The following is a 27,785-nucleotide window of genomic DNA, read 5'->3' on the forward strand; positions in this document are numbered from 1 at the left end:
CCAACGCAACACCTGCTCGTGCTTGTCGCCCTCCCTCTGGAGCTCTCGCTCGCTCTCTGTCTCTTTCCTTGACTCTCTGGCTTTGCTTGTCCCTGTCTCTCTTCTGGTTTTGGTCTTTTTAGCCGTTTTACATTTTTTATTTTGTGTTATTTTTTCTTCACCGAAATGTCACCTGGCTGCCTGACACTCTCTCTCGCTCTCTCACTAATACCAACATGCAAATGTTGCTCTCTTTAGTGAGCTGTTCTTATCATTCAGATTCCTCTATGAAGAGTTCGTATCAAACCAATAAGAAAGAAAGCTTTGGAAGCGAAAAAAGTTGTTCCGAGCTGGCGAGGGAGCAAGAGAGAGAGAGAGAGAGCACAAGCTTTGAGCGGAGCCAAAGTTTCGCTTTTCTGAGAGGATTTTGTCGTGTATGTGTGTGTTGAGCAAAAACGTTACATAGACGGCGATGCAGCAGCAGCAGCACCAGCACCACCAGCAGCAGCAGCTGTCGCCGAACAGAGACCCCACTCTGCCCCAGTCCGATCCCCTCTTGGCCAATGCCTATGCCGGGGCCGTGACTCGTTTTTGGCTCGTGTGGGCTAAGAGAGCGCGCGCCAAGTTTTTAGTTACGCGTCGGAACGTATCCGTTGAATAGCCGCCAAAGCGCGCTTAGATGCAGCAACTGGCCAAGAGCCATCGACCAGCAACGGCAACATCAACAGAAGCAGCGCCAGCAGCGACGGTTAAAGCCCCTCGCAAAAAACATATATTGTATCAAAAAAATAAGAGCAAACTTCAAGAAATTTTCATCATTTTGCTAACTTATTTTCAGTGTTTATAACGTGTTTTTTTTTGTTATACTTAACACGAAATTCCCATAATTTCCAGTAAAACTTAATCCTAACAGTGGTCTCTGCATACGAAAAAACCCCAAACAATATAAGGTTTTATGCTCACTAAAGTGCTCCTCATCAAAACAAACCCAAATAAAAATCGATCAGAACACACATAGTCGTGAAATCCTAAGCTACTTTTTTTTATCGTTAAACTTCAAATCAAACAAACTTCATTCTTCAAAGAATCGTATCCCCCAGTATAACAATAACCAGAAGAAGACGAACCATAAGTATCTTATCAATGAATGGAAAGCAAACAGCGCACAAATCAACATAAACTAGTGATATCCCATATGTAAAGTGTTCGACAAACAGATTCGGTTACGAAACAGAAACAGCTCAAGATCATAAAAGTCTACAAATTCAATATTTTATGGCATGTCAGAGAGAGTGGAATCTATAAACAACAACAAAAAACCATAAACAAATATTAACCAGATGATTTGGTAGTATATACATACATATATACATATGTACATGTATTCTGTGTATATGGTGGCATCGATTGCTTGATTCACATCGCCGGAAAAGCGGGAAATACAAAGGAAATGCAGACCTTTCCAAGGTAAGACAGCGCTTGATTTGTAAGGTATTATAAAAATAAAGGACGGAGACATTACCAAACTTACGAGTAATTAGTATATACATATGTATGCCAGGGACTAAGGCAACCAGACATCGCCCTTGTGACTTAGAAAGAATAAAAGAATTTCAGAGAAACGCACTTTAGAAACTTAGAAGCGATTTGATTGCTCAGATTTCAGTACATGATCTCTCCATCAATCAAAATTCTCATAGAAGAAAACCCATCCCTTAGTACAAAAAATCGAATAAACATGCTCCTTAAAAGACGGGATCTAGATCGATTTCTTCATATATACTAGATTCGAAACACTTATTACTCAGCAATGGCCCGAAGAAACTAGATGAATTAAATGATTGCTTTTCACCAGCACAATGTATCATGTATCAGGTGTCATATCGTATCTCGAGTGGTGAACGCGTAACATTCTTTACATTCCTTACTATCGAACCGTCGTAATTATATTCGGCTCGCACCAAAATACAGACCCCTCAAATTGGTATAATTCTTCGTAAAAGGGTAGTATTTGAGCTATATTCATGATGTTTTATTAGCGTGGTTATTTTCGAGTGCCTATTTTAATCGATATGTCAGTTATCGATATAAGCCAACAGCAGTGCATCATGCATCAAGAAAAGGGATCGTATTATTTTTATGATCCATTTCTGTAAATCTGATGCATTAATTCATGCATCAAATTCACTAATCATGTGCGTTCACCAGCACTATCGTAAGAAACCCAACACTTATCCCTGATCCCATCCATTGCTTAATCTGAACCAGATCACAAATACATCAAATTCTTTTCGAAGTTTACAGAATTTGCATAGCTCAAACCACTTTGGGGAAATCCAAATACTCCAGTGGCATCGGAGCTCGTGTAATTAAAAAGATATAAAATTTTTGTACTTTTTTCCGCTTCTCTAAGGTATGATTTAATTCTGAAATTAAAATCTTTATATGACCATCAATTAGGTAAACATTGAACATGGAGAGATTATCATACAACCAGAATCAACAGATTTCATTGTTTGGATAATTTCAGGATTTTCCTCTTTTCTTTTTCTGCTACATCATGGTCGGTATCTTTGTGGCTCCACTCGACTGATGTTTACTTTTGCTTTCGATCTTCCACTTGAATTAAATCAAGTTCTCTTGCTGCCCTCGAAGGGAATCGAAGCATCCAAAGCTGTTTGGTTAACTTAATTTTTGATGGGGTATCTCAAGCAACCCAAACAACTGTGTATAACCCAAAAACTATGTTGAGGAATGTTCAAAGTCAAAAACCCCAAAGAAATGGAATGACGCAATTAGAGCCAATAATAGAAAGAAAATATGTTTGTATGTGTATTAATATTTGCACAAAATTTTAGGAAAAAAAAATTGGCCAGAAGAATTGAATGTGACGTCCCTTGTGACGCTTCCTTCGACTTTGGAACTATGGAATTGTGGAACTGTAGAGCAAACAAGAACAAGAAAAACTTATTAGGGAATGAGAAAGAGAAAGAGGGTAAAGGCAATATCCATCTGATGGGAGGACAAACACAATTGTGCAAATAGAATTTTGTGAAATTATTTTGCGTCTCTTATCGAAGCCAAATAATTGCGAGCGGAACAGATGTTATGCGAGTCCCATTGTCTGGGCCACCTATTTATTCAATAACATTAATTCACAAATATTTTAGACGAGAGCTGGTTTTGGCCGGCCAAAAATTCTAATTAATATTCGGTTGTACTCGAATCCGTATCAGTATCTTCATTGCCCTTGGCACGAACTTGACACTGAACCTGAGCCATAGCCACAAGAGAGGGAGGGGTGGGAAGGGCAGGGAAACGATGGTAGGAATCGAGGTAGGGAGAGATACATTTACGAGGCGATTGTTGCGAGTGTGAAAGTTCTTAATTACAAACATTAGGGGGCCCAGCGGCTTAGGGCCCCAGCAGAAGACCGGGCCCAGCAGGCGGCCAAGAGACACTTTTGAATGGAGGGACTGTGGGATTGGGAATTGGTACCGAATGGGAATGGCCACGATGCGATACATTTCAACACAAAGTGGAGACACTTAAAGCTCTACCTGTATTGAGATTCTCCGACTGCGGAGACTCCGCGACTCCTCTTGGGGCAAAGCAGCGAACGAGCTCCTCTTCCAGCTCGGCTCAGCATGTGGCTAAGCCGATCATAATTCTTGTTTGACACACCAACAAACGGATGAACAAATGAACGAGAAGCAGCTACAACAAGGCATGCCTGGTGGATGGGGGATGGGGCATGGGGCATGGGGGATGGGGGGTTGTGGATGGAGGATAGCCCCCGAAACTCAAGTGGCCATCGGGTTAATTTTTACTCCTACTGAGATACGAAAAAAAAGAGGAGGAAAAAAAGATCTCCATATGAAAGGCCAGACATAAAATATCTGCTGGGTTATCTATTAGACCACTAGATTAACACCCAAGGAATGTATGCAGTGCTCTGCAGGCCCACGCTATAACCGCTTAACGGTTACGTTTCCGTTACAAAAAATAATATCAGATATATATTTTATGTATATGTAGATATACATATACTCGTAAGAAGACGATTAAATAAAAGAAGAAGCTCTTTGGCTTGCCATATTCACAGCAAATAAAAATATCTGGAGTGCAATTTGTGCACAGCTGGTGGTGCAACCGTCGCCTCAGATGGTGGCCCTGTGGTGCACCACTGCACCACCAACTGCAACTGCAACTGCAACAAACAGAAAAGAAAAGGGAAGAGAAACGATACGATGCGATACGATACGAAATGAAAAGAAAAGAAGGCAACTTGACAACACAGAAATTTGTTTGCACTCCATAAGGATTACAAATGCGAGCCATGCGTGTCCCAAGGCTCCCCTTCCTGCAGCTCCTACTTCTGCTCCTCTTTTTCTCGTTTTTAAATAAATTTCATGCTTAATACGCATGCCTGGGCAATTTTTACTTTAACACCACGCGGTAATGCCCGGAAGCAGTGCAGATGTCGCCTCGCATAGCCCAACACAAGTTATTGACCACGAAGCTGTTCATGGGCCAAGAATGCAAATGAACAGAGCTGAAGGGAAAGAGAAAGAGAAAGACACACAGAGAAAGAGTCAGAGAGAGCGAGAGAGAGGGAAAGCTAGAGAAATGGTAGGCGCAATCCGACACCAAGAGAAAACAACAGAGTCGGACAGATAAAGATGAATGGTCCATGGTCACTTGACCAGTTAATTGTCGTACAGTCGGCGGTAGCCAAACTCGTGCTCGTATGTTGTGCAGACGGTGCTGGAATGGCTTGAATTCGGTAAAAACAAGAGAATAATGATTTATTCCACGGCTGAAAACTGTAATACCCGTGCAAATCGATCGATTCTTGACAAATAAAAACAAAATTTTGCACAGAGAATAGATTTCCACCGTGTATTACTGCGTTAGGTGAATGATATTGTGTTCTGATCTAGCGTGTTCTTGCTGCGTAAAATTCAAATAAGAGTGTTCAAGATAATTAGGGCTAGAAAGGCAAGGTACGTTTTATCTGAGCAATGGTATAGGCATAACTTTAAAGCTGATGCACATTTTCTGCAAAGAAGATTTGCAGTTTTTGAATCGCGATCAATAAAATATACCATATGTGCTTTTGTTGGGGTGAATAGAGTCAAATAGGGTCCAAAAGATTATGAAAGTAATATTATTTTTAAGAATATAAACTGGGGAAAATATACAGATAATAATACGTGGGCTGGCTTTTATATTCGTAGCCTTATAGTGAAGGACCAACAAGAAAACCTTCAAAATGATTTCACTGTTTTTAAAAATATTCTCCAGGAAGATGAAAACGCATTTTGAAATGTTTTAACCTATTTTCGCAGCTATTTTGGAACTCTGAAGGAAGTATCTGTAAAATAAAGCTTAATCAGCTTCATTCGGCATCGAAAATCAGTCAAATCGGCATCAAGTCAGATTACCCCATGATTCGATATTTTGGGTGGTATTCTTCGGATTGTCGCAGAAAAGAAATATCCGTGTTTGGAGGTTGGTTTCCCCAATTCTTAATAAACTTCCGCCCAAAAAATGGTTGTTTAACACCCACAATTGAGCTTCGTTCTTTTCTCTATTGACATTTGCGACATGACCAATTGTCGTTGACCAAAGCCGTTCCAAAACAAAAGAACAGTCCACCTTTTGGTTTGAAAAGGATCCTCGATACAATCTTTTAGTCATTTGATTCGCTTTAAAACACTCATGAGCACTGCTGCTGTTGTTTTTCGGGATCAAATTGATATATCTATGATTCGTCACCAGTTGCGATTTTAAAATCGTGGTTTGAGCTACCGTGGCTGTATTAAATAGTGAATGTCAAATTATGCCGTATCTTACGAGAAAAATTGTTCCTGTTGGCCAACTGTTCATGCAATATTGAATGTACATTGGCCCCTCTAATACCCAAAGACACCTCTTTCTCATGGCGTGTCATATGACGACACTGCCATAGCCAATTCCGCAATCTACTTTTTTCGTTTTACCAGTCTTTCGCAGTGCCAATGCATATGCACTCCATGGTTCTCCATTACCAATAGTTTAACCAAGTTGATCGAAGCATTATTGTCTTGAAAATCCACGTCGAAAATCTTTGAAAATCATGACAATGAAATTTGCATGTGTTAGCTCCATTTTTCCCCAAAGATTAATTATTCGCTTATCGTTAAATGATATAAAACTCGACCATAGTGGAAGTGGTTATTTTGACCTGGTCATAATAAATAAAGCCAAGGCAGCCTAAGTATACATATGATATAAGATAGTTTTAGGTCGTCGTAGTCGTCTGAAATATTATTTTAGCGGGGCGCTTGCTCCCTAGTAAATCAATAATATAAGTAAAACACAAATGAAACTCTTTTACATGTTTACAGCAGTACTTCCAATATATGAAGATAATATTATATATTTGGCACAGCTTATTAGCAAAAATCCAATTTATTTATGTACATATTATGTATCGTATCGTTTATAAACTTGCTCCAAAATAAACGGCAATTAAAATGGAAACTTGAACAGTTGAGTTTATTTTCAAGTATTTAATATTCGAAACAATAATAATAAAATTTGCAAAATAAAGAAAATTGAAACAGTCAGTCATCGCTACTTAATAAAAGAATGCTTTTTAATTTGGGTTTATCTTCACAGGAACTCACACAGGAGTATTCCTCAATGTGTTGACTTGCTAGCCAACTTAATTGCTTGGAAATATCGCTGCCGAAATGGACAGCCAACCTTATCCTTCCAGCTCCAGTTCGGACCACTCTCTGGTCTCCTTTCTATGCAAATATCCACTGCAGATGACACATTTGCCGGGGATAATGCGAGCCAAAGAGCAAGGCATACGAGTTTAGAGCGGGCCTTCGAATGAGTGCTCACATGTGGCATATGTCCTCGGCACGCCCGCACTCGATTGTACTCGAGAGACGCTCCGAATTCGTATTCGAATCTGAATCCGAAAGGGACCATTAAACAAATTGAAAGCGTTTAGCCGGACGCTGGCTTCTTGACCCTTTTCCTCTCCCACTCCCACCTCACCGCATTTAACACATTAAGGAAGGAGCGGGGCATCAAGTGGACCACGTAAATCCCGCTTATAATGCACGCACATGTGGAATTGAAAAGCCCTAAAAGTGAAGCCTATCAACGCTCCCCATCCCCCAGCCGCTTCTCACCCATGTCCAAAACAAGCAGCTTGGGTGGAAAAATAAAATACAAAAAGTAAAATGGGAAAGAAATGGTTTTCAAGTGCCCCGTCGCATAATGAAAAGGATGGACGACGTCGTCTCCGTCTCCGTTGTCGGTGTCGCTGTCGCTGTCGCTGTGTTGTTGTTGCTGTAGCTGTTGATGCCGCATGCATCCCACACGGCTTTAAGGGTTGACATTTGGCCCGGACAATGGGCGAGTGGAAAGGTTTCGCATCCAATTTCGGTCGAGTTGAGGTGGCAACCGCCAGCGCGGCTCGCAAGTGGCTCTGGGGCAGGTCCCGGTCCATTGCCATTGCCATTCCGCCGGGCCATTCCCCATTGTTTCTCTGTCTCCGAAGAATGGGCACAGACGACATACTTTTAAAAGCTCAAATCAATTAGTTAATTGATTAACAAAGATTCTAGGGGCAACTGGTTGGGTTCTTGCTTGGCCAAACAGGAATATACTAATTATAAATGACTGAAAGTGGAAGGAGGTGAAATTTAATGGGAAATTAAACCATTGTTTAACAAGCAATGGACGATAATTTCTGATGATTAAAGTTTGGCCTCCATCCAGTTACAGTGGCCACACGGGGCGAATACTTCATAAGAACGATTCATAAGATCTGCGTAGGAGGAATACTAACCGAATCTTTCCATTTCCTCAGCTCAAGACATCAACTTTGCCACATCACCTCTGACACCAGTTCCGGGAGTAACCAGACACATAGCACCCACAGAGAGCCCCCAGCTCCATCTGCGATATGATGGAACGTCTATCCACACACCTGTCGCTCACCGGCCTATCGCTAGCCCATCCACTTCAGAGTCACCTGAGCTCCGTGAGCTCCGGCAGCGGATCGCACCACCTCGGACAACTGGCAGCGGCCGTGCAGCAGCATCACCAGCAGGCCGATCAGAGCCACACCCACGTCCACCACCTGCACGGTCAGCAGTTGGCGCTGGGCCATCAGCACCAGCAATCGCAGCAGCAGCACCATCAGTGCAGCAGCAACAGCAGCAACGGCTCGCCGAACGGATCGAGTGGTTTGAGCGGCCTGCATCCCCACTCGGCCCTGCATCTGGCCCACCACCACTCCCAGCTGCACCAACACCATCAGGCAGGACAGCAGCAGCAGCAACAGCAGCAGACATCGTCCTCCCACAGTCAGCCGGCGGTGTCGTCTGCCTCGTCCCACCACAGCCACAGCCACAGCCACAGCCAGGCTCAGTCGTTGCACCAGCCCCACAGTAACGGCAGCTCGCACCTGTCTGCAGGTGGGGCTGCCTCTGGTAGCAATCACCACAGCAGTGCCGCACACCACGGATCCGCGTCCAGTGCATCGAGCAGCGTGATGGCCGCCGCAGCCGCCGCCCATCTGCACCACAACTCACAGGCCTCGCCCATCAGCAACCTGCACCAGAATATGGGCACCCTCATGAACAGTGGCAGCAGCGCCAGGTGAGCGAATGCATGGGGATGGGGATGGGGATGGGGATGGGATGGGGACACAGACTCCATTGCGGAATGGGGAGGCCAGACAAACAACTAATTTCAATTTCAATTTAAATTTCAATCATTTCCCAGCGATGTATTCTTCAGCCTGATGATCCAGAACACAACGAAGCGCCAGAACGAGGAGCACATCAAACGTCCGATGAATGCTTTTATGGTCTGGTCGCGTCTGCAGCGGCGTAAAATAGCTCAGGATAATCCCAAAATGCATAACTCAGAGATATCCAAGAGGCTGGGTAAGTAATATCTTCATCGTTAGATGTCCATTCAAAATGATAATATACTCGTAGAAGATATTGCAGCTAGTTGAATTTACGATGAAAGTAGTTGAGGCTAGTATATTATTTATTACATTTAAATTCCTTCAACTCATTGGAATTTTATCGCTTGTATTCCTTCAGAACAAGTACCATTCTCCTTAACAAATGGATAGTTTTGTCGTGCCCGCTTCAAAGCTGTTATTTCCAGAATAAACAAACTATGCATTCATATCACAAGCTAAGCTCACTTCAACTTCGCTTCTTTGTTGTTGTTGTTGTTGTTGTGTGTGTAACACAAACCACAAAAATCTCGGCTATCTGGTGGCAACATTTTGCCCTCGAAATGGATATAATCTGAAGACAAAGGATGAGGCAATACAAAACGAAATTAAAATGCGGCACACGACCTGCCAATCTCTCGCACCCACTCACCATGGAATGGTCTCTCTCGCTCCATCTTCCTGCCTCTCTTTCTCTTTATCTGTATGTGTATCTGTATGTCTATGTGTATGTGTCGACCTCTTATGCAAGTTAAACTAATCAACGTAATACTGTACTGTACAATGACAATGACAAACCAAAAAAAAACTCCCGCCTTAACTCCGGTACTCAGCGCAACTGTCAAAAGTGACAAGCGGCTGTCAAACAATGGAGCAGGAAGAGCGGCAGCACACACCAGCCACGAGGAGGAAGCTGTTGATTATGGCTGGAAGAAGGGGTTCGGCTTGTGCTTGGGCTTGTGTTTGGGATTTGGATTCCCGCAAGTTGAGTATGCCACCCACCCGCTTAAGTTTGCCAAATCACGGCCCTGGCCTCTTGAGGGCTTTGTCTCGCCCCGCTTAACTAGTTGCAAAGTTAAGTAGTTTATTCTTCGGCTCGGGAGAGAGGGGGGGAGAGCTAATCCCGGGCTGGTCTTATCGTGTCTTGGGTCTTGGGTCTTTGGGCGTGCATTTTTCGGGCAGTAAATTCAATTTCAATCCGACACGTGGCAAGTGACAGGCAGGCGAGTTCTTTAGCATAACAATGCCTGTGCCTAGACTACCTTTTTCGATCAGCTCATGCATATTATATGAGAATCGAATCGAATCTGGACTGGTCTGGTCGGGTCGGGTCGGGGCTGGTCTGGAAGGGAATGAAGGGGAAGGAAACACTAATCAGTTCTGTGGGTGCTGTCATAACAGCGATAGCAATAATCAAACTCATCCTCATCGTCATCGACCTCATCTTGGATCATTTTTCTGCAAAAATTTGTATAATAAAACTCCACGCCGGGTGCCCTTCTCTCTTCTCAATCCCCCACTGAAACACTTGTTAAATGACTTTTTCTTGCATTTTTATTTAACCATTGTTCGGGCCAAAACAAAAGCAAATTAAATGCGACTCACTTGCCATTCAGTTGAGCGAACCAAAGAGCAACAGCGGCAGGAAATTCGCTGCACTTGAAGGACTCAAACAAAAGGGGTTGGCTCTGGCTCCTTTCAGCCAAATAGCTTTTTCGACTTGGGGCCGGGCCCGCTCCGACTCCCCTTATCTAAGGGTTCACGTAAACATATCGATGAGAAAAAGAAAACTTAAATACAATTTAGGAAGCAAACTTGAGTTTCGAATTATTTTCGATTTTTCTTGTGTTCGGCTGAAAGCTTTGTTGGCTCTTCACATTTTCCTTTTTATTCTGCTTTTTTGGCAAATCCATTATGCGAATTGACAGTTCCCTCTCTCCCTCTTGCTCTTCCTCTCGTTCTCCCTCTTCTTCACTGTGTAATATTTGCTGTCAGTTGCAGTCTTTGTTAAGTTTGTTTAGAGAGAAAGAGAGAGGACTAATGGGAGGGGTGCTGCCAAAATTCTTTTGTGGCAAAGGTGGAAAGTGGGACGGAGTGGGACTGGGACAGAACTGGATTGGCATCAACAAGGTTTGACAACAAAAAAGTATCCCAAAGTTTAAAGATTGTTTTTTATGCGTTACACAGTTCTCCAAAGAGCACATACATACATAAATGTAGGTACATACTCGTATATTCGAAAGCTCTTAAATATTTCCAGAAATATTTATAGCTTCCCAATGAACGAATAAACTATACAAAATCTTGAACGTAGACACATATTGGATGAATAGTTACATTTCTAACTGTAAAGTTTCGAATGGAAATACATCTTTCACAAAAGTAAAATTTCTGTAGCGCTCAAAAAAAAAGCATCCTTTCTTCCTTTACCACCTTTCTCTGGTCTCTCCTTTCACCTGCTTTCACTCAACTTGGCACTTCTTCTATGCCATTAATAATGTCGAGGAGAATTTTCAAAACTTTCATTACACCACAAAACCGAAACAACAATTTATTAAATCAGCAAAATAATGGGAATATAAAAAAAGAAAGCAAAGGCAAACATTTGCCACATTTACACAAAATGTCAGAGTTTTTAGCACTTGAGAAAAGTTGAGCCAGCATTCAATTAAATGAATAATTCAGCGGCAACAAAAGCAACAAAAAATTGTGCTCATTATGAGAAAAATTGCCAAACAGAAAAAGGCACAAAAGTGGGCGGAAAAGGAGGAAGTGGAAAAAACTGTGGCATAGACAAAGGCGCCACAAAAAATGGCGGCGCGAAAGCTACTTTTTCACCACACACATACACAGGGCAGAAAGGGACAGAGATAACGAGTGTGTGTGTGTGTTTGTGTATGTGAGAGACAGGGTGTGCGTGTGATAGAGAAAGAGAGACAGAGAGAGAGAGAGAAGGACTGGCAACTGTGGAGAGGCCTCTTCAGGCTCGGCCTCCGACGCCGTTACCGTCACCGCCACCGTTTGCCGCCGGCGATGCCATTTATTTTATTATACAAAACAGAAACAAAAACAGAGCCCAACAAAAGATGCAACAAAAACGGGGCAGAATGCGAAAAAAAGCACTGTGAATGAGATGGAAAAAACTTCAACAACGAAGTGAATGTTATAGAAAACAATTCTGTGTTGCGCCCGGGCTTAATTGAAATTGTAACTGTCATTAATTACTGTCTGGAAATTTGAATTACCAACAAAAGCAAGAACAGCGGCAGCAGCAGCAGCAACAAAGGGCGACAACAGCAATAACAACAATCAGATCTTTTCGGAAAATCTACCTTAAATATAGATTTGGAAGGTATAACTCCAGAGTTATTTATTTTTTCTCTAAAATAAGGGACACATAAAATCGGATATATTCGAATCCTACAATAGACTCCAAGGGAAATATTGAAATATTTGTTAGAAAACCTTGAAAAACTGATAACTGATCTGGTATAAATTTAATAAAAATAAAATGGCATACATATGTAGAATCGATCGATTTCCCAGGGTATCAAAAGCTTGTTCCTCCTTTCCTTTTCATTGCCGAACTGTTTTTTGTTTTTGTTTTCATTTTCTTTGCTTTTTTTTTTCAACAATAATTGAAAAACCTGTCGAATCAGCAATCTTCTTTATTTTTAATCAAAGCTGCTGCTCCTTCATTCGTTGCGTGGCGTTGCTGTTCCTGTTCCTGCGGGAATATTAAATAATGCCAGACAAAGCAAAAGGAGAGCTAGATGAATGAACAGTTAGACTGACTGAACGACTGAATGAATGAATGACTGACTGAACGAAACGGAACGGAACAATGGCATACTCGTCGAAGAAGAAGAGACTTGGCTTGGGACGCACAAAAGGTTGAACTCAAGCCTTTTTGCCCCCTCCGCTGCTCCATCGAGAACCTTTTGTTGCACAATAAAATGCAAACAATTGATTAGTTTGCAATTGGAAAAGCTTTCGAAGAAAAGAAAAGAGGTCTCTGGAGGGGTGGGTGAGTGGGCGAGTGGGCGTGAAGGTTACGCCGCTGCCTTTGCAATTGACAGGTGTGTGGCTGTGTGTGGATTTTTGTCTGTGGGGCTGTATGCAAACGGTACACTCTTAATTACAGTACGCTCAATCAAGAGCAAGAACAAGCGGAAAAAAGGGGCAATTTTTTCAATGGGACCAGTCATGACCAGAATCAATATGCGCCGAAGGGTTAGTCAATTTGGTCCGTTTACCTAGAATATATAAATGGACTACAAATATTGAAAATAATTTTATTTATTTATGGAGGTACCTAATATATATTTAAATTTGAATAAGGAAATATAATCCACATATGTAGGCAGTAATGTAACATATCCTGTTCAATCCTGTTTTCAAATCTATTCGTAGACCCATCCTATTTTGTAAAGTTAGTTATTTTTCAGCCTAATGAGTAACATACGAGTATTCCCATTATCCCCGCATTTACCAAGATATTAACCTTTCGTCTCGCATTTCTGCCACACAAAAGCCAAGCAAATAAAACAAATTTCGACTGGTCGAGCAACAGAAGGAGGGAAAACTCCCAGCGCCCTCAAAGCATTAAATTGCTGGACAAACAATTTAATCTCTGGCCATGTTATGAGTGGGCCCCGAACAGAACTGAACTGAACCGGACAGAACAGAAGCAAAGTAATCCCATAAGTGGCCCGGCTGTGTCCCAATGTGTGAATGGGGGACAGGAACGTGGAACGTTGACCAACTACTCGTATGTGAAAATTGTTGCTGCAGACCCCAAACACACTCGTAAACTGTAAATTGCAACTGGAGCCGGTGGCGGTTAAATATTTGCTCTGTGGGTTAACGTGCAGCATTTTCCAGGCCGGAAAAACTTGTTAATTGTACCAGAATTGTACCAGAAACAGCCTCAGTAAGGTTGCAACATCTTGCTACTTATACTCGTTGCTTGTTTTTCCTATCAATTATTACGCCAGGGATAGATAGGGAGAGACAGAGACTCCTCCCCGTCTACAGCTTTCTTTGTGCAGTGTTTGGTCAAGGGGCGCCAACATCATAGACATTGGACAAACATAGACATTGTCATTGTCATCCTTTTGTGGGCTTACTCGTAGTTTATTCAACTGCTCAACTTGTAGATGTTTTCCCTGCTGTCCGTCCCCTCTGACTCTGCCTCTGCCTCTTCCTCTGCTTGTGTTGTGTCTTGTCTTGTTTATTATAACGTCCAGGGCACCATTCTACTCTTGTTCCCTGTTCCCATTCCCTGTTCTCCGATCCCCAGGCTGGCATTCTCTTGAAGGTGTCGTCCACAGAAGGAGAGCACAGAGAAGTTGCTCATTTGATGGGCACAAGGCACTTGGCCCTGGACGGCGGACTGGGGACTGTGGACTGTGGACTGGGACGCTGTCAATGTATCTATAAATTAGTATTTTACCATTATAAGTGGGTGGCCTAGGGGAGTCAGGAGATTCTGGCTGTACAATTGAGCTTTTGTATTGGGCCTATTGTTATAGTTTTTGTTGCCTTATCTGACTGGTTGTGGGTCCCTGTGTGGGCCACAGCCAGAGCCTGTGTCTGACACTCGTTTCGTTTCGTTTCCTTCTCGGCTATAAAGGGTGCCTGTCACAACAATGTGTGCTGTATCTCCTATGTGTGCATCTATGTATTCACGTACGAGAACGAGTACGAGTATGTGGCATTATTCTGGCTTTGTGTCTGCATGACAAGCCACTAAAATTACACGTTATAACTAATTAGCGACTTGTCCACCCACAGAGCCCCCTCAGCATTCAGCTCGGCAGCAATTTATCAACTAATTTATATACAATATGTCCCAATTTTCTTGGTTTTTCTTTTCTGATTAGGGAATTACAATTGTTTAGTCAAGGCGTATAAGAAGATTACAGCGGATGATAAGTGCAATTTACATGTACACAGGTCGGAAGGAAATGCCATTCACGGAAGTAATACTAACAGCGTGCAATAATTCGAGCCCTGCCAAATGTTAAGACATAGAAGAGCTGCTTATTTATTTTCAATGGTCATGTCTGACTAAATGATCTTAATGCCCACATTTTACCATCTAATATCCATACACATTAAAGCTATGGGATGTACTCGGACATATATACAACTTTACAATATGATTGTCACGAGCATTAACAAGGATATCCGAGTTCTCCTTTGAAGGCCAGTTAGAACTGTAGTAGAACATGTAAAATGTAGACACATTATTTGTAGTTTATTACTTGTACCACGTCCTCTAACTTTCTACATTAAAACATCAAACAATAAAACCCTAAATTGAAATCCAACAACGGAAAGATCTTATTCGTAACATATTCTCATAACAGAATTCAACCATAATTTAGCCTAAGCTCTCTTTCACGACCACCCAATCACTTTGAAATATGCAGACTCCCCAACTGGCTGGAAGTCACATATTATTGTGACGTCTCCCAGCCCTGTGCCCACTCCCTCAATTCAGACATCATATGACACATGTCATTATAACGTTTTACATTAACTTAAAAACATTTGCAATTTCCACACACACACAATGGCTGTACCGGAGCTGGGATAGAAGCTCCGTAGGACTCCAAAAGCTACCCTATGTGCCACTTATGTGTCTCTTTGTATATGTGTGTGTGTGTGTGTGGCACGTGTATCTATGTGTACACATCCTGGCCAACGCCCTCAAGAAGGATCGGCGCTGTGCTCGACCGACCCCTACCCGAAATACTCGGAATGATGAAGGCAACGGCAACCCAAAACCACCTGCTGGGGTTAACACAAGCTCGTCTGAATCGAATGGAACCGAAGGCTGCCAACAATGGTGGGAAAAGAGACGGATAGATAGAGGTAGAGGCAGAGGCAGATGCAGAGGTATAGAGAGGTAGAGAGAGATGGGCTAAGAGTGAGACAAGAGACAACTGACAACGACATTGTTAGTTGTTGTTATCCTTCTTGCACAGACAAGACAAGTTTTTGGCCCCAAGCCCATGTAGGGAATTATGTTTATGTTCGACAGCTTCTAGTGAGTGCACTTCAATTGTTGCCAGAATTTGACAAGAGCATTGAGTGTTCCCTCCTCCCCTTAAGCCAAATGTAACTAATGGATTAACGAGCCCCATTTTGAATGAAATCCCCTTCCAGGTGCAGAGTGGAAGTTGCTTACTGAGGAGGAGAAACGTCCGTTTATCGATGAGGCCAAACGTTTGAGGTAAGTTTTGGATATGCGGAGAAGAGTCCCTCACCATGTCTAAGGATATTCGTTGCTTAGGGCCATGCACATGAAGGAGCATCCGGACTACAAGTACCGCCCGCGACGAAAGCCCAAAGCCCTGAGACGCGACGGTTATCCATATCCGATGCCATACCCATCGGTGCCCGTGGAGGCGTTACGTGCCGGTGAGTAAATTTGGATCAGATTTATATGAGAAATCAATAAAGAGCTTAGAAGCTTAGATATCCTATCAAATATTGGGAAAGCTTTCGATTGGATCAAACGAAAACTGCTAAGATATACCTACATATTACACTATGCTGCAGTCATTTTGTACTTTGAAAACTGGGTTGTAAGCCTGAATGAATAGATCACTTCCAATACAAAAATATAATAAAAACCACGATTGCTTGTCTCTGCGCTCTTTCATAATTTATACTCCACATCTGCAACGTAGATATCCATTAAAATAGATGGGTTGAAAAGGGAAATGTACGACCTTTAACAGGATTTTTTATTATTATGGTATGGTATGGTATGGTATGTTTTTATGTTTAGACGTACGAATTGTTCAGAAAATCAACGCCATTTAATAAGACACCATGAAATGCCTTTTTTAATTGATATGTAATTCCAATTTCCCAAAATTTTAAAACAAGCATTGAACATATTGTGTGTTAAAGTCTAAAAATATTCTGAATTCAGCTTCACCAACGAAACACATATCGAAAACCCCATCCTGCCCATCAATATCTTCAACCGACTCATTTCAAAGCAGAATAAATTCTCCTCAATTTACATATGCCACAAGCACCCCTTGAGAATGACCCTTGAAAATTCATCAAGCAAAGCACAAAACTAAGCAAAAATAATAAGCGAGTTTTATGAGCTCTCGACACAAGACAAATGCAAATGTGACACGATATGAGGGGAGCCACCAGTACCAACCAACAGTGCTATGACAAACTATCCCCACACCCCACTTCCCAACCACTCCACTGTCAAAGCCGCAGCACCACCCAGAGAACCGCGTGGAAACGGGAACCACCCATCTGACTGGCTGACTGACAAACTGTGAAGTCATCATCCTGGCTTAACAACTCATTCGAGTGATGGGTTGTGAGGAGGAGGAAGCAGAAGACCCGGACAGGGAAGAACCATCATGAGCATAAGTTTCCATTCATGATTTTCCATGCTCATGAATGGAGAGTGGGGAGTTGTGGGTGGTGTTTGTAGTTTCTGTTGTTGGTTGGAGGTTTTAAATTAGCATTTGTCACGTTTTTTTGTCTTTCACCCCGTCCTGGCCACCGTCGTAGGCCTCACGATTCGGCGCAAGTTTTCTCGGTCTAAGTTTGTGCCTGATCCTTTCAGCTCAGCCCTGTTCTGGGTCTGGATGATTTATGCCCAACGGAAATGATAATAAAAATGGTAGGAAATGCGTAATAAATAAACCGAATTAGTCTATTTAGTCTGTTCGGGCTTCCCCATCAATGCACTCCATCCCTTCATTGGATGGAAGAGGGAAAGGATATGGACTTAGAGACCAGAAAGTTCAACCAACTGTGGAATTACTTAGTTAAACATATGTATGCACTTGTACATATATTATATTAAATTTTGGATATACATATATGCAATATGCGTTCTTATTAAATTAGAGAAAAGGAAGGGAAAGGGAAAGAAAGGGATGTCAGTAAGCGTATAAGGAATGTATTTGAATTTACAATTCTATGAGGATTATTATTGGATTTAATTGGTTTTTCTTTGTTGCTAAATAAAATACTTTAAATGAAGAATTTCAAGAACAAGCAAGATATTTTATGTACGTATGTACATATTCATGTTTAGATAATATCCAATCATTAAACATTAAATTGAGACTTGACCAGAACCCAAGAAATCCCACAAAATTTTATAGGAGCTTCCGTTTGGTTACAAAACAAAAAAGAGATCCACAACAATGGAGCAAATACCTAATCCGCTATTATAATAATAACAATGATGATGGCATGGCATCCGAAGTCGTCGCTACTTCAAATTTTCAATGAGTGGAAAATACAGATTTCAGATACAGTGAAACTTTGTTGTCTAAGCAAATTTAATTGCTCGTCTTGGCTGGGCCGAACAACTCTTTCAATCAAACCCGTAGCGCCATCAATGAAATAAATTTGGTTGTTTTTTCAATAAGCGGCGCCTGCAATTATCGACTTGGCCATAAAAGGCCAAGAGAGCAGCTGGACGACTACCGTTTAGGGCAATTGATAATGAGTGCCGTCCAGAGAGGAGTATCTATCAGATTGGTGGATACGCAGATCGTACTCTCTCTGTGGCCGCACTCATCTTCCACGTAAAATAGCTGATTCAGCGTACAATTAAATGGCGACCCCGAAAGAAAAAATTTGTATTTAAAAGAAATGAAAGAGTTGGCCGAACAATGGGCGCAAATATTTCGAGTGGCAATTATTTTAAACACACACCAAGGTGAAGTCCAACAGAAACGAGCCGAAGAAGCAGTCCAAGTCTCCAAGAAGCCATTGCACAGTGGCTAAAAGCCAACACAAGACTTCACATAGGAAAGCACATTTCAAGAGATTCTTAATTTGAGCATTCAATTAACCCAGGGTAACCCAGGAGCTGGGTAAAAATACAAATTAATAAATAGAAAATATATTTGAAACGATTTTACTCCCACATTTCATCGCTCATGGCACCACTGTGCCTCCATCCATAGTGATAATTGTTGTAAACTCTTTTTCTTTCACTTCCCAAACCGAACCGAACCGAATCGAGCCGGGCTCATCTCATCTCTGGTTGTTTGCTTCACTTGCAGGCATTTCGCCCGGTTACTTCGCTCCCGGTCCCACAGCGGCTGCATATCACCTGGGCAGCCATCTCGGCCAGACATCGACGCCGACCACGACGCAGGTGAGTCTCTCTCTCTGTTTACCACCCTCCTTCCCCCCCGTGCCACACCTGTCCCTGGAACGCGGGGCTCTCAAGTGCCAGCACGTCCATCAAAAATGCTGAACGGTAGCGAAGACCAATTACAGATACGAGTATGAGTACGAGTATGTATACATCGATGGATGGAGATGGGGATGGGATGGAGGGAGATAGAGGTTACCCGGCAGCCCTGCTGGGGTTACCTTAATAACATAATTACAAACTCCTACGGCTGACGCCCACTTTAAAAGGCGGAAAACATGCGGTCCGCTGGCCGTGACTAAGCGCAAGCAGGAGGCAGCAGGCAGCAGGCATCCTGGCCCAATTGAGTTTTCTGACATGTCATGCCAAAGGATTTGGCCACAGCCAGTTGTCATTACATGTTTAGCGGACTTAGGTTCCCCTTCATCGTGATAAACAAGGGCAGGCGGACCTGCAAGGAGCAAAAACAAACAGAGCAGGACAGGTGTGACAGGACTTCTGATCGAGCTGAAATGTCCTCAAAGTGTAACTGTTTCAGCCAGTCCGCTAAAACAGCTGCTAAAACCCGCTAAGAGCTCTACGAATAGCTTCAGCCTAGAGCCTCATTCCTCCTTCAGGTGGTCAGCACCACACCACTCCAGCCCCATCCCCAGTCCCAGACCCATCAAAACCCATTAAAACTCATGACTCTCGCTAGCCATTGTCCACTCTGTTCAGGGGCAAGTATGTAATTCTGCGGCAGAAGCCTATTTGACTCCGTGATTGATGTGGCGTTGAAAATGCGATGCGGGTGTTGAAAGCCTGGCATTAACACTAATAATAACACACCTCGCTCCTCGCTCGGCCATAATAATAGACTAAGTTTAAGCCAAACAAAATCTTGATTGAATGATGGAGGATGGCTTGGAGCCCTCCATATCGTATAGGAAAATTTCATAGTGGGCGGTGACCAAACCCCTGACAGGGCAAATTGCTGACAGCATTCCTTCCACTATTGTTAACAGGATTTCACTTTACTGGAGGCGCTCTAGCGGTGGGAGATGAAAGCAATGCCCAACAAATACAAGATGTAAGCTTCTGAATCAAAAATAACTTGGAGTTGGCACTTGGGACCATGGCTTTCCGATCAGCAGGAATGCCGCGCTGAAGGCCAAGTATTAGAAACATACGTGAAGCGATCGTGTGTCCAATGGATGGACTATCTTTGAGGGTTTCTGTGCAGCAGTTGCATCTTTGGGGCTTTGGGGCACACAGATCAGCAATAAAAATCATCAATGTAATCAGGAATAGATCGATTACTCGATTATGAGTGCAGGTATTCCCTAGAATGAGCTCCCTAGGCTTATATCAATAATAAAACATATGTAGATATATGTTACCCATAGCAGCTAAGGACTTCCTCTTCAATTGCAATCGAATGTTGACACAGCTGACGCAAAGTCCCTGACCAAACACCGAGTGACACACACTGCACACCTGCTCGACAGCACAACCAATCTTACATAACCCACTCAGACATAACCGGGCTCTAAATCAATTAACTGCCGCGCGGATAAGTACCCAGAACCAACAGAGCCGAGACAAACAATGCATATATCCACAGTAACTGGAAGGCATCAAAATATTTACGAATCCACACTAATTCCCAATTGGGTGCAAATCAAATCAAATCAAATTGTAATCCAAAACGCTCTCGGCACACAAACTCGAGCTCCGAGTTGGGGAACGGAACCCTGCGATGACGATGACGATGACGAGGACTATGAGGATGAGGATGGTGAGGATGGTGATGATGATGATGTGTTAACAACATAATTATAGCCCAGAGCAAAGTGTTCTGCAGAAAGGGGAGCGCAGCGCAGCACAACCCCTCGCCAAGAGCATGGCATGGCATGGCATGGCATGGCATGGCAGCAACCACTCAAAACAAAACGGAAATGAAGCGAAACAACCCTCAGATGTACTTAGTACCCGTTTACACTCCCATTCCATTCCGAATCTCCCATCAGCATCAGCATCGGCAAAAACAGCAAGAATAACTAGCAACTGGTGTAGCAATGAAAAACGTATTGCAAATCAAATAAAATTAAATTGAGACGGTTTCGGATTGAACGGGGTTTGGGTTTGGGCTTGCGTTTGCATGGTGGGGGAGGCTCTGAAGGGGAGGACACGACGCGACGCTAGGCAGTCAGGGGTTGTTGTCGTTGGTCCTTGGCCATTTCCACAATTAGTTGGTCAAATAAAGCCACAAAAGTGTTGAGCAATTTGCACTAATCTGAAGGTTATCGTTATCCCACTCCAAATCTTTGTGGTTAACCCTGATAAAGCTCAAAAGAGTGCGAATGATTTTGAGTATGCTCAATGGAGTTTCTATAGGAACGCAAGAAGTAACGAATAATTAAGATAGTATGTAGTATAGCGAGGTGGTTCGGAAAGGTGTTTGGCGGGGCATTGTTCACTGATACCCGGAAAAGTTGGAAGCTGTAAAGGTAAACGAGTTGCACAATGGTAGTTTCTCTGGAAATATGTTGGCGGGTACTAGAAATCGAGTGGCCCAAGGACCAGCCTGCTGTTCGTGAGCGTGGATTTACCAAAAGTGCTAACTTTGCTTGGAAGTTTCTATTGGAACTAGAAATGCCACATTTATCATTTATTAAATATTTATCGAGTTGTCATCTCATACTAATCTCCCCTCTTCACCCTGGACAGGCCACCCTCTCAGGACAGATGGACAAGTTTGCCCTGGAGAGGAGCTCGTATCTGAGCAACGCAATGAGCAATGCCGGCAGCCAGGCGAGTGCTGCTGCCTACAGCGCCTACCTGGACCCCAGTGTGCTGACCAAGGCCTACTTCGACTCCAAGATGTACCAGGATCGGGCAGCCAACTATGCCTTCGACATATCGAAGATCTACGGAGCCCAGCAGCATGCGGCCGCCCATCACCAGCAGCAGCAGCAACAGCAGCATCAGCAGCAGTTGCTAATGGCAGGCGGTGGAGGTGGCGGTGGAGGCGGAGGAGGCAGTGCCAGCTCCCACAACAACAACAGCAGCAGTGGACTGGACGAGCGCGACGCCACGCCCCAGCTAGAAGGTGGTGGCAGCATCGTGGTGGAGGCCAAACCCCATCTGCACTCGCCCAGCGACGTGGGTCTGGACTACGCGCAATACGCCCAGCAGTATGGAGGACAGCTAGCCAGTGCAGCGTCCGTGGGGGCTGGGGGAGTGGGTGGAGTCGGTGTCACAGCATCGGCTGGTGGGGCAGCAGGTGGCGGTGGAGCAGGTGCAGGCGCGGACTTTCGACGGCCTCTGACGGTGATCTTCTGACCACCATCCTCCAATGGCAGCGAGGAGTTGAATTTGTCTATGACTTAGGGAAGATCGAGGAAATATCCGAAAACGGCAAACCGAAAAACGAGAGATTAAAGTTAAACGTAGCCAACATTTACCGTTAAGTCAGTGAAAGGATAGGAGACAGCTATTAATCAAGTGAGAGAGGGAGAGAGAGAACCAGAGCGAGAGGGAGTTAGTAAAGAAAGAGAAAATAAAAACAAAAAACCAACAACGAGCGGTGCAATTTTTTTTTTTTTATATTTTAAGCGCAAATCGAAGTGCATAGCATAAATTTAAACTTAATAAATATAAATGTATTTAAATTCTACTTACACACACACCCACACGCACACAAAAAACCAACAAACAACACACAAAAATAAATACATCAAAATACAGAAAAATGCAAAGTAAAACAAGAAAAACAAAACAAAAATATATCAAAAATGCAAAAATAAAAGACGCATTGCCATAAGCAGCGAAATTGTTGGAGGATCTGTTTTGGTGGAAGGGGGTGGAGGGCTTTTTCATTGAATCTTGGATCTTGGGGTGGCGGTGTCGGTAGCCATCCACTTCAATCCATATAATCTTTCAAAGTTTCGAAATCAACCCGTACTCTACGACACTCTCTAAAAATTAATGCTCCATGGTTCTTCTTTAGGATTATCCTTCCTTCTAGAATACTATATGAGATTTTTGTACACCGTACCAAAGAGTAATTCATATAAGAGCCTTTTAACTTAAGTAAAGTATTTCAGATATTTCATGCAACCGTGATGTGCTCTTGTGGTCATCTCTTTTAAGCAGAAGGTGGCCTCGCCTGATAAATTATTTAAAAGAATCCAGTTGTAATTAAATGTTACTTAATGAATCAGCAACTATCATACTTATAGGAACCATACAGCCCATACAAATTTCAAAGAACTCCCACACAACAAGGAGAAAACATTTGTCCTCAATTTCATTTTGAATTAATTGCAGTTCCCGTCCTTTTTTCACTAGTGCTGGGAGAAGCGTCTGCAGGTTAATTGCGGAAAGGTTGTTATTGGTTGAAGAGTGATTTAAGAGGGGTTGGGTTGGGGTTGCCCACAGAGTGGGCCTAGAGTGCTAAACGCTTCCTAATTAAGGCAACTTCCGGCCAATCAGGTTGACAAAACCCACCAATGCGCACTCTGATTGCTCAAGAAGCCGTATTAACTTAACGGCAACTTAACGCGGCCTCAAGAGCCGAAAGGAATTACCGTCCACTAATTAGTGGGTGCAAAAATGCAAGTGAATTTAATTAATTTTCCGCTCTTTTGAGCCTCGGCATCGGCAATAGGATTAGCGGGAAGGAAAGGCTTAAATTAAACTTCTGCTGCTTAGCCCATATACGCTTGAGTTAAACCCTAATTACGCTTTATTTAAATCATAAAGGGTGTGAACTCGATATTTGTTCATTTTTGCGAAGCTCTAGCATTGCCACCCACCGAGCCACTCGTCGTTACATTCGCGACATCTATCGGGTAAATTTGAAGGCCGTAGTATGAAGTAGCAGAGACATGAACCCCAAAATTAATACAAGCTTGCAAAACGCTCCGCTGGGGGCGCCATCGCATCAGGTCACTCTCTTCCATTACTGTACGCTGGGGGCGCAAAATTCATTAACTGTTAGCATACATATGATGTACATATGTATGTATGTATGAGACGAATATACCCGTAGCTCAAAGAGTATAGGGGTATATACGATTTGTGACGAAAGTGGATTTGTTTAACAACCAGAAGAAAGTGTGTCCAACCCCATATATATTCTTGATCAGCATAGCCAATTCGATATATATAGGTAGTTCTCAGGGACTAGAATAGCAAGAACAACCAAAATTTGTATCCAGTCTCCTGTGACTCCACTGTTACCAATTTGCTTCAAAATTTCGTCCCGCCCCTTTCGTCCCAACAAAGAACGAAAATCTTTGGCATTCTCAATTATGAAAATAAGAGAAAAAACTTCAATATGTAGAATTAGTACTACTTACTTACATTCAAATCTAGGAATATATTCTAAGATCGAACGATCTAGCGACCACCTCCTAATAAGCCCAATCAACCCATGGCGTTATTTACCATGGTAGAAACATGTTTAGCTTGGCTTCTAATATAACACCAAGATCATGCATCAGGGTAATTCTCTCAAGAGAATCAACGCAAAGCATAGAAGGAGCCAACAAGGGGTTAACAAATTTGCACAACACCACGACTGAAAGTTATTGAGATCGGGTTGCAAGCGAGAGTGAAATGAAATGTCCTTACCGGACACAGAGCGACAAAGAATGCGTGCGGGAGAGACAAACAGTCTTTGCGATTTGTGGATGTGTAGAGTCGCGGGCCTAGCTGCGACTCGCAACGTTTCCAGCACACTCTTCTAATTTCTAATGTCGATTATGTAGTCGTCTGCAGGATATTTTCGGACAGCCTCAACTTCTGGCACAGGGCGGCAGAACTCTTGCGCCTTTTGGTGCTGGTATTCTGCAAGAGGTATGATATGCTGATCCTGGAGTCCATGAAGGAGTCCTGGAACTCTGTTGCTGCTTGTGGCTATCCATGACGGTCATGACATTTCGAAAAGCAGCCCAAGCACTTAGCCCATGTATGTAAGATTGGTTCAGGATTGGGTCAGCTAGCCCATTGAAGAAGAAACAGTTGGTGACGGGGAACAGCAGCAACAGCAGATGAACAGCAGGTAAGCAAAACAGTAGAGAAGCCAGTGGTAATATGAGGAGTATTCTCAGAAATCATCCGAGATCGAGCCATGCCGTTTCAATTAATTGCTTGTATACTTTACCAGTATACAGAGATTTCATTTAATCATAAGCATTCAATTAAATAATATCTTACATAATCAAAAGAACCAACAATCGAATTTCACATTTTTAGTAATTAGCACCGACAGAAAATTAAATGAAAATGTTCTTCTCAACACAAATGCACAACAAATTGAGCGAGAGAGACACCACATACACTCTCTCTCTGTCACAAAAATGTCATACAAAATAGTGTTGTGTTGCTCATGAGTGAGTGAACAAAAAAGAGTTGTTCACTTAAGTGAGCAACTGAACATGTTCCTTCCAAGCTGTTCTTTGTTGTTCACTTTTTCTTTGTTGTTCACTTGTTCTTTTTTGCTCACTTGTTCTTTGTTGTTCACTTGTTCTCTACTCACTTTTTGCGCAATTTTGCTCCTCAAAGGGCATATTGCGATCTGGCAGCTTTTGCTCATATTTGCGTTTACTTCACACTTTTTGTATTACCGGCAAAGCTGTTTACTCTTTCAAAAATTCAGTATGTCGCTAATTCGAAAGTATATTGATATTTGGAACCATCTGTGCATGAATAGTGAATACTAAAAAAGAACAAGTGAACATGTTCACCAAAATGAGCAATGTTTACCCAACACTAATACAAAATGACAGGAGTCACTCGACAAATATGCCTTTAGTCAATGAGTTAGCAAATACACAAAGAAGCAGAAAAACTATTTTCATTTCGGCGAGAACAAATTTGAAAACAGGAGCCAGCCCGATTATTGCCATTTACATATTCAATATACATACCAGTCAAAATATTTTTTTGCGCAGTAATATAGTAAGTATTTGGAATATACAAATTTGGAATTACAAATATAAAAAAAAACACCCCCCTGCACAGAAAAATCGAGCAACGAAATGAACCACGCCACTTCTTCGTCCTCCGTCGACATCATCCTCGGTGATCTTGTCTTGGCTGACTTGGAGCGCCTCTGCATGAACGAGCTCTTCTCGGACGTGTCCTTCCTTGTGGGGGATCAGAGCCTGCCGGCGCACTCCGTAGTTCTAGCCGCGCGGAGTAAGTACTTCTGTGCCATGCTCTACGGAGGCATGTCCGTGTCAAATGAGCGCCAGATTCGACTGGAATCTGTGCCGCTGGAGGCATTCAAGGTAATCCTCCGCTATCTGTATTCGGGCAAGCTACACATATCCACACTGGACGCCAGCTGTGAAGTGCTCGGTTTGGCCAATATGTATTGCTTGCTGGAAGTCGAGTCGGCCCTAGTTAAACATCTGCTGGAGAATATGACCGTCAGCAACGTGTGGATGATCCTGGATATGGGTCACACATATAATCTTTCTCAGTTGGCAAACGGGTGCCTGAAATATATCGACAACAATGGAGACCAAATGCTAGAGCACGACTCATTCCAAATGCTCTCGAAGCAATCACTTGAGGAAGTCCTCCGACGGGACACCTTCAAAGTCCGCGAAGTAAACATCTTTAAGGCGGTATGCAAATGGAATCGGCACAATCCGAACGAGGATATCAAGTCAGTGATGTCGCTCGTGCGGCTTTCGCTTATGTCTACCGATGAGTTAATACAGGTGGTGCTTCCTTCTAAGATCGTCGAGCCGGAAAAAATAGTCGACGCCATTGAAAAAGCGCTTCTGCCGAAGAATCAGAATTTGCCCTATCGGTGCACCAATTACCCGGACAAGGCTGTGAAATTTTTTAATTCCTCAACGGATTGGATCTTTATCGATCTGAGTTGGTGGTGGTTGATTAACTGCATGCGTGTTCTACCTGCTAAGCGCTTCGATACTTGGAACTGCGCCGTGGAGTTCTCTTGCGACATGACCCACTGGGATCGCGCTGGAACTGGCACATTTCAATTATCCATACATGGCGAATATATCACCTTCCCAACGCGACCTGTTCGCTACATTCGCATCGTGGATACTGAGAGTGGACGTACAGATTTGATCCATTATGTGATGATCCAAGTTAAGCTAAACAAAAACTAAGCTCCAAATATATATTACAAATAACACAAAAAAAGGCGAAACAATTAAAAGAAGACTATAGCTATGAAAAATAGATTAAACTTATAATGGGACAAGAAATACTTCTCAAAAATGTATACAGGACATTAACTTGAAATTAAATACCCTTGCATAAACAAAATACAAAATGACAACAATAATATAACAATAATAGATACAAAGAATAAAAACAAATAGTGTATTTATTACCGCTATTGCTGTGGCATTGTTACCTGGTCGTCGTATGAATCCATTTCCCTGAGCGTCTGGTCCTTCTCCCGCGCTGATCAGTTTTTCGGAACCGAACTATTTCTTAAGAATGTGAAACACAGGTTTTACTCGCGTTTTAATGCTAGCTGGCTGCTAGCTTGCACTTCCCGAGGTCCCTGCTCGGGCGCCATGTAATTTTGCCAATCGAGTTGCGAATTAATTTTCATGTTGTAGAGTAAGGCTTGGGACGTTGGGGAAGTGCGGGCGGACCAACTGGTGTTTGACGAAAAGAAGTTAACCTTTCTTGCTCTACTTTATAGCTTAAACTTTATCGACTATATTTATTACTATAATTAATTGGCGAATATCACTGTAGGGATATGCCTTTCGAATACTGGGTAAAAAACAAAATACAAATAAATAAAAACGGAGAGTGAACGCGGATCCGCGGCTTTACATATAAAGGTAAATTGGGTATAAGCCCAATACTTAGTCAGTATGTAGG

At 42.7% G+C, this 27,785-nt stretch overlaps 2 protein-coding genes across 3 annotated transcripts; both read left to right on the top strand.

Annotated features, from left to right (window-relative positions):
- The first annotated feature begins 551 nt into the window (after positions 1–551).
- Positions 552–22,619, top strand: LOC108153163 (RNA-binding protein fusilli). 2 transcript variants are annotated; one of them, XM_033387388.1, is made up of 8 exons: positions 552–756; positions 874–1,446; positions 7,856–8,649; positions 8,776–8,939; positions 15,920–15,986; positions 16,047–16,174; positions 18,820–18,914; positions 21,624–22,619. In XM_033387388.1, exons 3-8 carry the CDS (start codon positions 7,952–7,954, stop codon positions 22,236–22,238), a joined length of 1,767 nt encoding a protein of 588 aa, XP_033243279.1. In that variant the 5' UTR covers positions 552–756; positions 874–1,446; positions 7,856–7,951; the 3' UTR covers positions 22,239–22,619. The 2 variants fall into 2 exon arrangements, with proteins under 2 accessions (XP_033243279.1, XP_033243280.1); XM_033387389.1 differs by having other exon boundaries at positions 552–727.
- Positions 22,620–25,711: 3,092 nt separating this feature from the next.
- Positions 25,712–27,263, top strand: LOC108165299 (BTB/POZ domain-containing protein 9-like). Its single transcript, XM_017301334.2, has 2 exons — positions 25,712–25,862; positions 25,926–27,263. The coding sequence occupies exon 2, from the start codon at positions 25,943–25,945 to the stop codon at positions 27,050–27,052; it is 1,110 nt and encodes a 369-aa protein (XP_017156823.2). The 5' UTR covers positions 25,712–25,862; positions 25,926–25,942; the 3' UTR covers positions 27,053–27,263.
- The last annotated feature ends 522 nt before the right edge of the window (positions 27,264–27,785 follow it).

This window comes from Drosophila miranda, chromosome XR (genome assembly GCF_003369915.1).
Source record: "Drosophila miranda strain MSH22 chromosome XR, D.miranda_PacBio2.1, whole genome shotgun sequence".
In the NCBI taxonomy this organism is placed as follows: Eukaryota; Metazoa; Arthropoda; class Insecta; order Diptera; family Drosophilidae; genus Drosophila; species Drosophila miranda.

Coding starts and splice junctions, on each gene's coding strand:
- LOC108153163 (XM_033387388.1), top strand. CDS start 7,952: ATGATGGAACGTCTATCCACACACCTGTCGCTCACCGGCCTATCGCTA. Junction 15,987..16,046: donor GATGAGGCCAAACGTTTGAG/GTAAGTTTTGGA, acceptor TTCGTTGCTTAG/GGCCATGCACATGAAGGAGC. Junction 18,915..21,623: donor CGACGCCGACCACGACGCAG/GTGAGTCTCTCT, acceptor CACCCTGGACAG/GCCACCCTCTCAGGACAGAT.
- LOC108165299 (XM_017301334.2), top strand. CDS start 25,943: ATGAACCACGCCACTTCTTCGTCCTCCGTCGACATCATCCTCGGTGAT.